An 11,728-nucleotide genomic window follows, 5' to 3' on the forward strand; every position below is an offset into this window, starting at 1 on the left:
GACCAAATACAGGCTAGTAAGTGCAGACTGAAAACGTACAGAGCTCTGGAGCCAGAGGTCTGCCATTGGTGACGTGAAGTCCAGCTGGAGGTCAGTGGGGTAAGATACTGCGGGGATCAACCTCTTTGTCAGCTAATGAGGGGTTGCAGTGCAGCCCCAGCGAGTTTGCGCCACTTCATGTGAGGGTGCTGGGACACTGGCACAGGGTGCCCAGAGAAGCTGTGGCTACCCCATCCCTGGCAGTGTTCAAGGTCAGGTTAGATGGGGCTTGGAGCAGCCGGCTCCAGTGGAAGGTGTCCTTGTCAGGCAGTTGGAATTGGATGAGTTTTAAGGTCCCTTCCAACACAAACCATTCTATGATTCTATGATATAAACCAGGGAGGAGCAGTTGATAGAGCAGGTCGTTGTACTACTATCCAGGGACCCTGTCAGGCTGGACAAAGGGACCAAGAGGAACTTGGTGAAGTTCATCACTCGAAAAGGGAGGAATAATCCCATGCAGCAGTACAGGTTCTAGCTATTGGGTTAGAAGACAGCTTGCTAGGAAAGGACCTGGAGGTCCTGGTGGACACCAGGCTGATCACGAGCCAGCAAATGTCCTCATGCAGCAAAGGCAGCAAATACCGTCCTGGGCCACATGAGGAATAGTCAGTGAGCTGCGTGAGGGAGGCAGCCCTGCCCTTTTACTCACCACTGAGACACCATGCCTAGAGTATCTTGCATGGTTCTGGGTTCCCCAGTATGACAGACATGGACACATGAGGTTGTGTCCAGCAGGAGGACACAAAGATGATTAAGGTTTGGAGCATCTGTGATATGAGAGGAGGCTGAGAGCTAGGTTTGTTTAGCCTGAGGAAGGTTCAGGGGATCTTAGAAACGTGTTTAAATATCAGGCAGAGGAGGGGGGAAGACAGAGGCAGAGGAGGGGGAAGACAGAGGCAGAGGAGGGGGGAAGACAGAGGCAGAGGAGGGGGGAAGACAGAGCCAGACTATTCTGAAACTGAAAGTTGTGATGGAATTTCAATACCATCTAAATATAACAAAAACTTATTTTTCTTTTCTCTTTTCCTCTTTTCTTTTCTTTTCTTTTTTTTTTTTTTTTTTTTTTTTTTACTTGTGTGGCAAAACGTTGGAACAGGATGTGGAGACCTTGGAGATACTAAAAAGCACCGAGAGTGGCCCTGCTCTGGTTGATCCTACTTTGAGGTCTCTTCCAATTGAAACAAAGGTCTGCTTCTGTATAAAGTAGCCCAGTGTGAATGTTAAAACTTGGACTAAGAGTGACCTCTGGTGTCACTGTCAGTGAGGTAATTGAAACCCAGAATTGTTCAACTTGGAAAGAGAATGTAGCTGAAGTCTGTTAGAAACAACTGTTTACCTCTTGCTTCTCAAGTGAAACACTAAAACAAGAAAAGAATGAGGTAAAAATTGATATGCATATGTTAAATGAAGGTATTTTATTGATAGTTATGACCAAGGGTCAAATACTTCAACTACTTATATTGTGTAAAAGATTTGGTTCCTTTATTTGGTTTTATTTATTTTCTCTTCTTTGGAGACTAGCAGAAGGTAAAATAAATCTTTGCCATTTAGAAGATTTGGGAAAATGAATACTGCTGAAAGTAAGAGCTGGCCTACACTGGGTACTATGGTATTTTTAGATGAAGTTTGCCTCACTGACTAAGAATATAACTTGCCCATGGAAAATTACTAATTAATGAAACATAAAAGACTGATTTCAAAGAGAAAATGTCATTGTTTATTCTGGGACATGAAGGGATTGCAGTTTCAAATGTCTTAATATAGATGTCTTAGAGCTGATGTTACTTTTAAGATCTGTTGTCTGGATCGTGTGCTGAGCATGAGCTGTGTAAATCCTTTCATCCTTGCACAGAATATTTTGTTCTCTATACTCTCTTACTTAGCTAATGGTGGCAGCAGCTGCCAGTCCAGCAATGTCTGCTGACACTGGAAAGAGTGAGGTTAATGGGCACATCTGAACAGGCTGTGAGACCTGTAGGTTTCACCAGTTGCATTGTGCACCTGATGCTGGTGTAAAACAGTGTCGTGCGTGTGCCATGTCCTGAATGTACTGGTTCTCCCGAAGAAGCTGCTCCTGCTGTTCTCTCAATTGAACTTTAGTTTCTTTAAGGATTTTTGAGTATTGGATGAGTCTGAGCAATTCCTGCCACAGATGCCAATTCTCTGCTTTTACTTGTTTGATATGCTGAATTAGAGATTGTATTGCTGCTTCTTCTGCTCTCTTGGTGAGAACGTGGATCTTCTGCTGAAAGTCCATCTTACAGTCATCCTTGGCCTGCAGAAATCTGCTCTTGATTTTGTGCATTTCGTCTGAATGCTGTTTCTTTGTGACCAACAGTTCCTTCTCCAGCTGCTTAATCTTTTTTATCTGTTCCTTTCGATAAGATGGGTCATTGAAAGGCTTCAGGTCTTCAACCTCCATGCTCAGAAGAGAGTACTTTGACTCCATGTTCATCAGATCTCTCCTTACATCCTTTTCTTTTCCTGTGTACTGTGAGATGAGCTTCTCTTTCTGCATCTCAACTTCAGAGAGATCAGCATGATTCTGGTCATTTAATGTTATTATCACATCCTGGCACTTCTGGCTGTGTTTTTTTATGTAAGAGAGGTAAGCATTGCCCTCTTCCTGATTCTGTTTGGCTTCCTTTTCTAGGAATTTATTTTCCTGCAGGAAATACTCCATCCTTCCCATATATGTGTTCATATGTTCAGTAACAACCTCGTACTCCTTCTGCAAGTATGATTTTCTCTCTTGGGCAAGTATTTCCATGTCACTTACTTCTTTGGATGTATCTCCATTCTTGGTTGTTATTTCTTGCTTATTTTTCCCAGTACGTGTGGTGTCTTGTTTCTTCTGCTTTGTCTCGGATGCCATAGTCCACACTGGGCGTATCAAACACTGGCAAACTGTAACAGAATGAAAAATGACAAATTCTAACCAAGTATTTATGCCACACGTATGAGTGTTGCTTCCCCAGCTAGAATATTTGGCCTAAATGTTTCATGTCTGGCCTGTGTTGTGAGTTGAAACATGCACAAATTCATATTTTAATTTTTATATTTCTAGTTAACTAAAAGTAGTTCTGCTTATCTAAAAATACACATCTTTTTTAAGATTTCTCTTTTATTGTATAATGTTGTATTATTTCTATAGTTTGGAGTACAAAGTCAGATTCCACTGGCCAATTATTGTACTGTCTTTCTGTAGGCAGTAGACCTTGTCCTTAAAACTTCAGCAGCAAGTTAAGAACTAAAGTGCTAACAGAGGCATGCCCAAAACTTCCATACTCATAAAGCAAATTCTAAAACATAAGTGCTAAGTCATCAGGCTGGACTGGAAGTTATCTGTAGAAAATGTTATGGACAGTAGTACAGATTAAGCCCCGTTCCTCCATCAAAGCTATGTCCTGCAGTTGTATTTGAAGAGACAGCTGAATCATTTTCCTGGATTTAGAAAGTTCAGTCAGTATTTTCTTATGAAATGAGAGCAGAAAAGGAAGTCTTGCAACCAGTTTTAATCTCGGGATTCAGTAATCAAGCAAGATACTCACTCACTTTGGAGACTGACCATGTTTTTATCCTTTCACTGCCTGAGGTAACATAAACTGATACCTTCTTGGACATCATCTTAAACTATAATGTCATTTGAGATATGACACAGATAACTAAAAATTCATGAATATATATAAAGAGAAATAATGACCATAAAGGCAATAATGGCTAAAGAAACATCCTCCGAGATCTGGCCATGGAAAGTGTGCCATGGATTTTGATGGAATGTTGAATGTGCCATATGGATGTGTGCATTGTCGAGGACTGGATTCTTCTCTCAGAGATGGTGGGTGGGAGATAAGTACACAACATTCAGGGCTGAACATCATTTCACCATCTCTTTTTCTGTGTTCTATTTTGGTTCCGTTATAGGTAAGTAGCCTGAAATTTGCTTTGGTGTTTTAGTCAAATTAATGTAAAATGGCTTACTCTTATCATGAGGAAGATGTTACAGCTCTGTCAGAGTACATTGGTAACCATGCCTTGGTTTTCTGTGTTTTTATGAGTTGTTCTGTCTGGCTTGCCTCTTGCTGAGAAGATACCAGTCCTTTAATAAAGACAGTTTGATTAAGGCGGCATGAGAGGCTTCTCTTTCTACCTGTGTCATTTTCTATTTATACTGGTCAAGTTATTCCAATGCACAATAGCACAGTATTATCATAGCTAATCTATTTGTATTTCTGCAGTAGACTATGTATTTTTGGCCCGTGGTAGGTATGTGACAAAGCACTGCATAATAGGTCAAACACAGTGTTTTATTTTTATAATAAAACTTTATCATTTTATTTTTAAACTCTCAAGATTTCAAGGACATTTTGGGTGGGCAGAATGAGTCCATACTGGGAGTAGCAGGAGCGGTTTGCAGTGGAAGCACTATGCCGCATTCTTTTGTCCTTGACTGGAAATGCCTTTCTAGCAAGCATCCTGCTTCAGCCCATCTGCATTGGGTACACAAACACACCACTTCACACTGCACATAGGAATTCCGGTCTGATACTTCCCACTGTGTTACTCACTCATCACTAATAGGACACATTCACAGAACCATCAAACAGCTGAGGCTGGAAGGGACCTTAGGAGATTGCCTAGTCCAGCCCCTTGCTCAGAGCAGGGTTAACCACAGCAGGTTGCTTAGTTATGTGTTCAGTCAGGTTTTGAGTATTTCTAAGGACATAGACTTTAAAAGCCCACTAGGCAGCCTGTTCCTTCTGTTTGACCACCCTCACAGTAAAAAAGTTTTTCATCCTCTTCATCCTGTCAGCTCCAGTAGAACTCTGTACGTCCATTTTGTTTAAATGAAATGTTCCCTAACCTGATCCTCCTCCATTACGGGCAAGGCTTCCTTGCTCCAGGCTTTCTCCCTAGCCTCAAGGACTTCAGATTCTGCAAGGTCAGTTTTACCAGTAAAGACCAATGCAAACAATGCACTGAGTAGCTCAGCCTTTTTGTCATCCTCTGTCACTCATCCTCTGCCTCTTTCAGCTAAGAGGCAAAGCCTTTCTTGTTGCCATTCACATCCCTTCCTGTATTCAATTCCAGATGGGCTTTGGCTTCCTGCACGTTCAGACAGTGTCTTTGTATTCATCCTGGGTTGTGTGATCCTGACACTTGGATGATTCGTTTTTACATATGGGTTTTGTAAGGGGCATCTTGGTCTTCAGTGTAGGCCTTCTGCCATCCTTGCTTGACTTCCTCCTATTCGGGATGGACCGTTCTTGAGATTGGAGGAGCTCTCCTGCACTTCTCTTCAAGGACCATCTCCCATGGGATTCTTCCAGACACTGAGTAGCTCAAACTCTATACTCTCCTAAAGTCCAGGATTGTGATCTTACTATTTGCATTGCTCCCTTTTTTTCAGGATCCTGAGATGCAATCATCCTGTGGTTACCGCAAGGCTATGCCCAGCTTTCACATCTCAAACTAGTACTGCCTTGTTTGTAACTATCAGGTCCAGGAGAGGAATAGAACCAAGATGCTAGTAAAATTTACCAGAGTAAAATGCATGTTTAGAGCACAGGCTTGTTTTCCAGAAGGGTCAAACATTACTGGATAATGAATGATGAAGGACAGCAGCAAGATAGGAGCTGTACATGTCTGATATTTGTGCTTTTTCCTTTAGGTTCAGAATATTGGTTTTGTTGGTCCTGACTGTGGCACAGGTTCACTGGTAAGTACAGCTAAACACTTCCTGAATTTGAGGAATAAGTTTGAAGACGTTTTGCAACATTTGTGAGATACCAAGTGAAGGTGATGGAATAATGATTGTGCCCTATATAGCACTTTTAAAAATTGATCTTCTGTATATATGAAGTTATTAAAAGATGATACAGCATAGAAAAGGGATGTCTAGTATTTGGCATAATTTCTGTGATGTGAATGAGGCAGGGAATTGTTGAAATAATAGTAAGTGATAATGTGACAATTTGAATATATATTCAGGCAGTGTGAGCACTGTGCCTGCAATGCTACATTAAGAATTTGCATTTTTTTTTCAAGTATTCATTTCAAGAGGGGATTTTTTTTTTTTAACATGCCACATTATGTTTTAAAGCTGCTGAGATACCTGCAATCTAAGAGGCACAGATAAGTCCACAATAGATACTAAAGGAAGGAAAGTGCCTCGTTATTAGAGAAACTGAACATGAGCTGGGTTCAGTCTGCGCTTGCAGCCCAGAAACCAGCCGTGTCCTGGGCTGCATCAAAAGCAGCATGAAGGAGGTGATCCTGCCCCTCTACTATGCTCTTGTGAGACACCATTTGGAGCACTGTGTGCAGTTCTGGTGTCAACATAAGAAGGACAAGTCCAGATGAGGCCATGAGGATGATCAGGGGCTGGAGCACCTCCCGTATGAAGACAGGCTGAGAACATTGGAGCTATTCAGCTGGAGAAGAGAAGCTGCGTGGAGACCTCAGAGCAGCTTCCAGTATCTGAAGGCGGCCACAAGGATGCTTGAGAGGGACTCTTCATCAGGGACTGTAGTGGTAGGGCAAGGTGTTGATAGATTCAAACTTAAACAGGGGAAGTTCAGGTTAGACATAAGAAAGATGTTCTTTGAGGATGGTGAGGCCCTGGCACAGGTTGCCCAAAGAAGTGGTAAATGCTTCATCCTTGACAGTGTTCAAGGCCAGGCTGGACAGAGCCTTGGGTGACATGGTCTAGTGTGAGGTGTCCCTGCCCATGGCAGGGGGTTGGAACTAGATGATCTTAAGGTCCTTTCCAACCCCAATTATTCTATGATTCTGTATGATTCTATTAATGATTCTTGCATATATAATAGGAAAATAGAGGGGTAACTAGCACCTTGTGTGCTGAATTTCTAAACTAATTCAAAAGAGGAACAGTGCAATCAAGGACTTAGAACTGGAGGGAAGTCTGGTAACTCTAATGTCTGGTAACTCTAATGTTTTAATGAACATAAAAGTTACTGTATCGTAATACAAATGGTAACCCTTTTTAAAGAAAATACGCAAAATTCAGGGAGGTAAGTGAACAAAATAGAATAAATATACTAAAATCGCCTGCCACAGTAATAGCAGAACAGGTTCCCAGCTGGGAATATGGCAGCTGCATCAGAAGTAGAGCAGTTATGGGGAGACATAAGACTCTGTACAGAAATCATTGCAGTTGTTTTAGGAAACAGACGACACAGAAGGGTGTCATAACAGGCAATAGTAGAACTGAGTTAATACTAATTGTGTGGTTTTAGGGGAAAGGGAGTTGTAGAGCTGTATGAATGCTACATCTGCATGGGAAAGCCAGGCCTTGTGGCAGTTGGTATACAGAATGGGGTGGGTATTTTAAAGAAAGCACTGACCTTTCCTGCTCCTGTGGTCTTCATGGATTTTCCAGATAGCTTCTCATGGCTTGCTGCTCCTGGTCTATTGGACAGCATTTGCTGATTGCCAGCATGTGCTCTCTAAGGAGTGCTGCTGTTTGTAAGCTGTGCGTGTCCATGGCGATGAAACATGCCAAGTCACAAAAGAAGTTCTGCAGTGAGATTCTCGTAGCTGTTTCAGTTCCCAGCTCGGTTGCGGGGCCTGACTATGATATTTGTTACTTATTGGCATCAGGGTCCTGGTTTCAGCTGGAATAGACAATCAGTTAAGCAGAAACACAAAGGCAGTTTGGCTTCTAAGATTAAGATTTATAGTGGCCAATGTATTAATGAGGAAACAGCCTCAGCTCACTGCTAAAGGCAAAGGTATGACTTAAGATACAGTCCTTTTTGGGAATTAGGTGCCAGTATCTGCTGGAGCATTTCTGGTTCATATATTTGCATTTTCTTTCCAACAGTTTGGCAAGCAGCCTCAGGTCCCACAAAGTGAAGAAGGGGTGTGTGTATATGGGGATTTTTGTGACATCTGAAAGGCAGATGCTAGAAAGGAGTTTTGCAGATGCAGTTCTTATTTATGGAGGAGTTTCTGCTTTTGGAGAGGAAATGAATAGTTTAGGAGGCAATTCCTGCATTTTGTAGGGAAAATGAGCTAATCCTGGTACATGAGAATTTTTGTTTCTCTCTGTGTGTAACAGTATAAGCTTGGCATATCTGTGGCATAGGGCAATGAATTTCACTGGTTTACTTTTTCATCTAACCTGGCTATTTGTGACTAAAGTACAAGTTCCTCGAAATGCATCTAAACTTGAACACAGTAATAATGGAGACTACTTCCTTTGCTTGTTTATTGCAGTGGTTGATCGGTTTGCATAAAAACGTCTGAAAGTGAAATTTTTCTTTTCTAATTTCAATTTTATAGCTTCAGATTTTACTGATTTGTAGGTGGTTTGCTGATAGATCAGAGCACCCTTCTATGTGGTTTATGCACAACAGTGTGGTAGTGGAGGGCAGGGGCTGCAGGGTTGGCTTCTCTGGGAAGACACTGGATACTGGCCCCATGTTGTATGGAACCAAATGGCTTTGAGGACCCACCACTGGCCAAAGCAGAATCCAGCAGCAATGGTGGTAGTGCCTCGGTGATGGCATATTTAAGAAAAAGTAAAGATGCTGCGCAACAGCAAAAGAAAGAGGGGAGTGAGAATGTGTGAGAGAAACAGCTGTTCAAACGGCAAGGTCAGGGAGGAAGCAAGCAGGAGGTGCTCCAGGCAGGCTGTCTCCCTGCAGCCCATGGAGGTCCATGGTGGAGCAGATATCCCCCTGCAGCCCAGGGAGGACCCCCACACCGGACCAGGGGGATGGCTGAAGCAAGCTGTGACCCTGTCAGAGGCCAGCACTGGAGCAGGCTCCTGGCAGAACCACTGGAGAGAGGAGCCCACACTGGAGGTTTGCTGCACAACTTGTGACCTCGCGGGGAACCCACACTGGAGTAGCCTATTGCTAAAGGACACACCATGTGGAAGGGACCCAGGCTGGAGGAGTCCATTTGGGGGGAGGCAGCGCTAAAGAGGCGGGGCCAGACCTGACTGAAGCCCACAGTGGCTCCCGAGGCTGGTGCTTGCAGTGAAGGTTGGACCTGATTGAAATCCGTGTGTTGATTCGGCCACTGTCCTATAGAAAGCATCCTAGAGAATCCTGCTCAAATTGCTCACAGGCCCACCTGAAGTGCCCCAAACATGCCCAGATTAACCACATTCAGCTCAAATTGCCCCAAACCCCACCTGAAATTCCCCCAAACCAGCTGAAATTACATAAAACTCAGCCAAAACCAGCTTGAATTGCCCCCAAATAGCAAAAAAAAAAAAACCAAACTGCCTCAAATGGCCTTAAAACCAGACAGAAATGTCCCAAGCCCACCCCAAGTGCCCCCAAACCTGCCCAAATTGCCCAAAATGCCCCAGAGCAGCTGAGTGTGCCAAAATAACCTGAACCAGCCTGAAATGCCACAAACTGCCCCAACCCCCCACCCAAATTGCTTCAAATCAGCACAGATGACTCCCAAAGTGGCTTTAACTGTCCTAAACCAGACCCAAATAGCCCCAAACTCCCCCAAATGGGCCCAAATGCTCCAAAGCAGCTCATAATGCACCCCAAATGCCCCCAAATGGCTGGAATTACCCCCAGTTATGCACAAATAGCCCAATTTGCCCCCAAACTAGCTCAAACCCTTCCAGAAATGCCCCCAAAGCACCTTCAAATGCCCCAAATTACACTCAAGCCACCAGATCCCAAAGTGCAAACATCCAGACCCCGCTCCTAACCTCAGGTGCAGCAGGACAGAAAACTGCTGCTGGGCCTCACCTACACACAGTGTCCTCAGGAACAGTGCCACCAACGTGGCAATCCGCTCCTGCTTATCCACATAAAGGTTCATTTGTGTCAAGCCTCTGTGGGCAGCATGCTCAGGCAACCCAGAAACCAGCTCCCTGAGTGCAAATGTCTGGCCCCTGTTGCTAAGCCTAAGGTGCCAGGACAGAAAGCTGCTGCTGAGCCTCACTTACTCACAGTGAGCTCTGCAACGCTGCCGCCACCACCATGGATAGCCACTCTTACATATCCACTTGAAACTCCGTGTGTACGACCTTGCACAGCGGTGCTCTCAGATTCCCCATGAACCACCTCCTTAAGTGTGAATGTCCAGACCCTGTACCTAAAGTTAATGTGTTAGGACAAAAACAAATAACTGGGCATTTCCTGTGCCCTCTGGACCAGTGCCACAAATATGGATATCCCCACTTACACTTACTTACCTAAAACTCCATCTATGGAAACCTCACTGGACAGCACTCTCTGCTGACCCACAGACCAGCTCCCTAAGTGCTGTTCAGCCATGGCAACTGCTAAGAGGACTCCACGTCCAGTGCTCATCGCTAACTAGAAGATAGCTCTAACTGTGGATTGCTCCACCCCAACCAGAGCTGCTTCAGCTTGAGGAGATTGTAGTGTGTTCACACATGGGGTGATTGAGGGGTAATTTGAGGCTCACTTAATGCAAAGGGGTTGCATGGACCTGGCAGATCAAGCAGTCCCACCACTCACTCATGTACATGGTGTTATTTCCACATCCAGCCTATGGTGCTGCAATTAATTCCATCTAACTGATCTATCTCTGCCTGTTTTACTGACATTATACCAGTCCAGATGCTATGTTATTCCCCCCATCCCAATTCTGACATGCACAAATGAAACCAAAACCACCAAAATGAAATGAAACGCAAGAAAAACAGCTGCCCAAACAGATTTTTTTTTCACTTTATTCATTTTTTCATTAGTTTTCGCCCCATATGCTCACAATTCTATAGATTTTCATTTTGCTCATTAGTAGGCAGAGGGAAAGGGGGGGAATAATTCTGAAGCGTTTGTTTCCATATGGTTTTCCCCCCTTTTTTTTAGCACTGCACACATGTGCCACGTGTCAGGGTCTAACAAAAGCAGAACCAGGAAAACCGCTCCGAGGAGCGCTCCCCGGAGGATGAAAACCGGGCTGGGAGCAGCGGTTTCGGAGCCCGCTGCCTCTGCGGCACCGAAAAGGTGAGCGTGTGCTGCCACCGTGTGCCCAAACGGCGGTACTGCATGTGCAGACGGGAGCGGCAGCGTCTCCGGGCGCCGCTCGCTGCTGCCATCTTGTGTCGAAATCCCGGTACTGATGGGAGGGGGCACCGCCCGCTGCTCCCCTTCCCTGTCGAAAATTGAGCACCGAAGCGGGCGGTGATGGGGGGAAAGCGGCTGGGGGCCGCGTTCCGGTGCTACCGTGTGTGCAAACCGCGGCACTGCGCGTGGGGAAGCAGAGGAACGGCGCCGGGAGACGATCGGTGCTGCGATCACGTGGCCAATATTCGGCTCGGCACGGGGTGTAGAAAAGAGGCTGCACTTGTGGCGATGAACCAATCAGAGCGGCGGAAGGGCCGGGCTACGAGTGATTGACGGGAGCCTCAGGAGCCACTCCTTTGCCACCCCCATCTCTTCACCTGCAGTACCTCCTCTTGGGCACGTGATGGCAGCAGCGAGCCGTGTCCTGCGCCACGCCATTCCCCCCCCCCGCAGTACCGAGGTTTGGACACGTGGTGGCAGCACACGCGGACTTTTCGGTACCAAAGTAACTTTCTTTCTTCTAGGCGTCCCGTACCGGATTAAAACAAGTAAGAAGTGGGTAAAAACGGGTTAGAAATGGGCAAAAATGGATTAAAACGGGTTAGAAGTGGGCAAATACGGGACAGAAATGGCCATAAATTGTTCAGAAA

General features: G+C 44.9%; 1 protein-coding gene across 1 annotated transcript; it reads right to left on the reverse strand.

Annotated features, from left to right (window-relative positions):
- Nucleotides 1–1,142: 1,142 nt before the first annotated feature.
- On the reverse strand, nucleotides 1,143–7,573 carry CCDC166 (coiled-coil domain containing 166). Its single transcript, XM_057411171.1, has 2 exons — nucleotides 7,410–7,573; nucleotides 1,143–2,949 (listed from the first exon to the last, which is right to left on the reverse strand). Exon 2 carries the CDS (start codon nucleotides 2,915–2,917, stop codon nucleotides 2,024–2,026), a length of 894 nt encoding a protein of 297 aa, XP_057267154.1. The 5' UTR covers nucleotides 2,918–2,949; nucleotides 7,410–7,573; the 3' UTR covers nucleotides 1,143–2,023.
- Between the last annotated feature and the right edge of the window lie 4,155 nt (nucleotides 7,574–11,728).

This window comes from Pezoporus wallicus, unplaced genomic scaffold (assembly GCF_028554395.1).
Source record: "Pezoporus wallicus isolate ANWC-B61680 ecotype Strahan unplaced genomic scaffold, APGP_CSIRO_Pwel_v1 contig_10120, whole genome shotgun sequence".
NCBI classification, from domain to species: domain Eukaryota; kingdom Metazoa; phylum Chordata; class Aves; order Psittaciformes; family Psittacidae; genus Pezoporus; species Pezoporus wallicus.

Excerpts from the sequence above, each read along its gene's own strand:
- CCDC166 (XM_057411171.1), bottom strand. The coding sequence starts at position 2,917 with ATGGCATCCGAGACAAAGCAGAAGAAACAAGACACCACACGTACTGGG.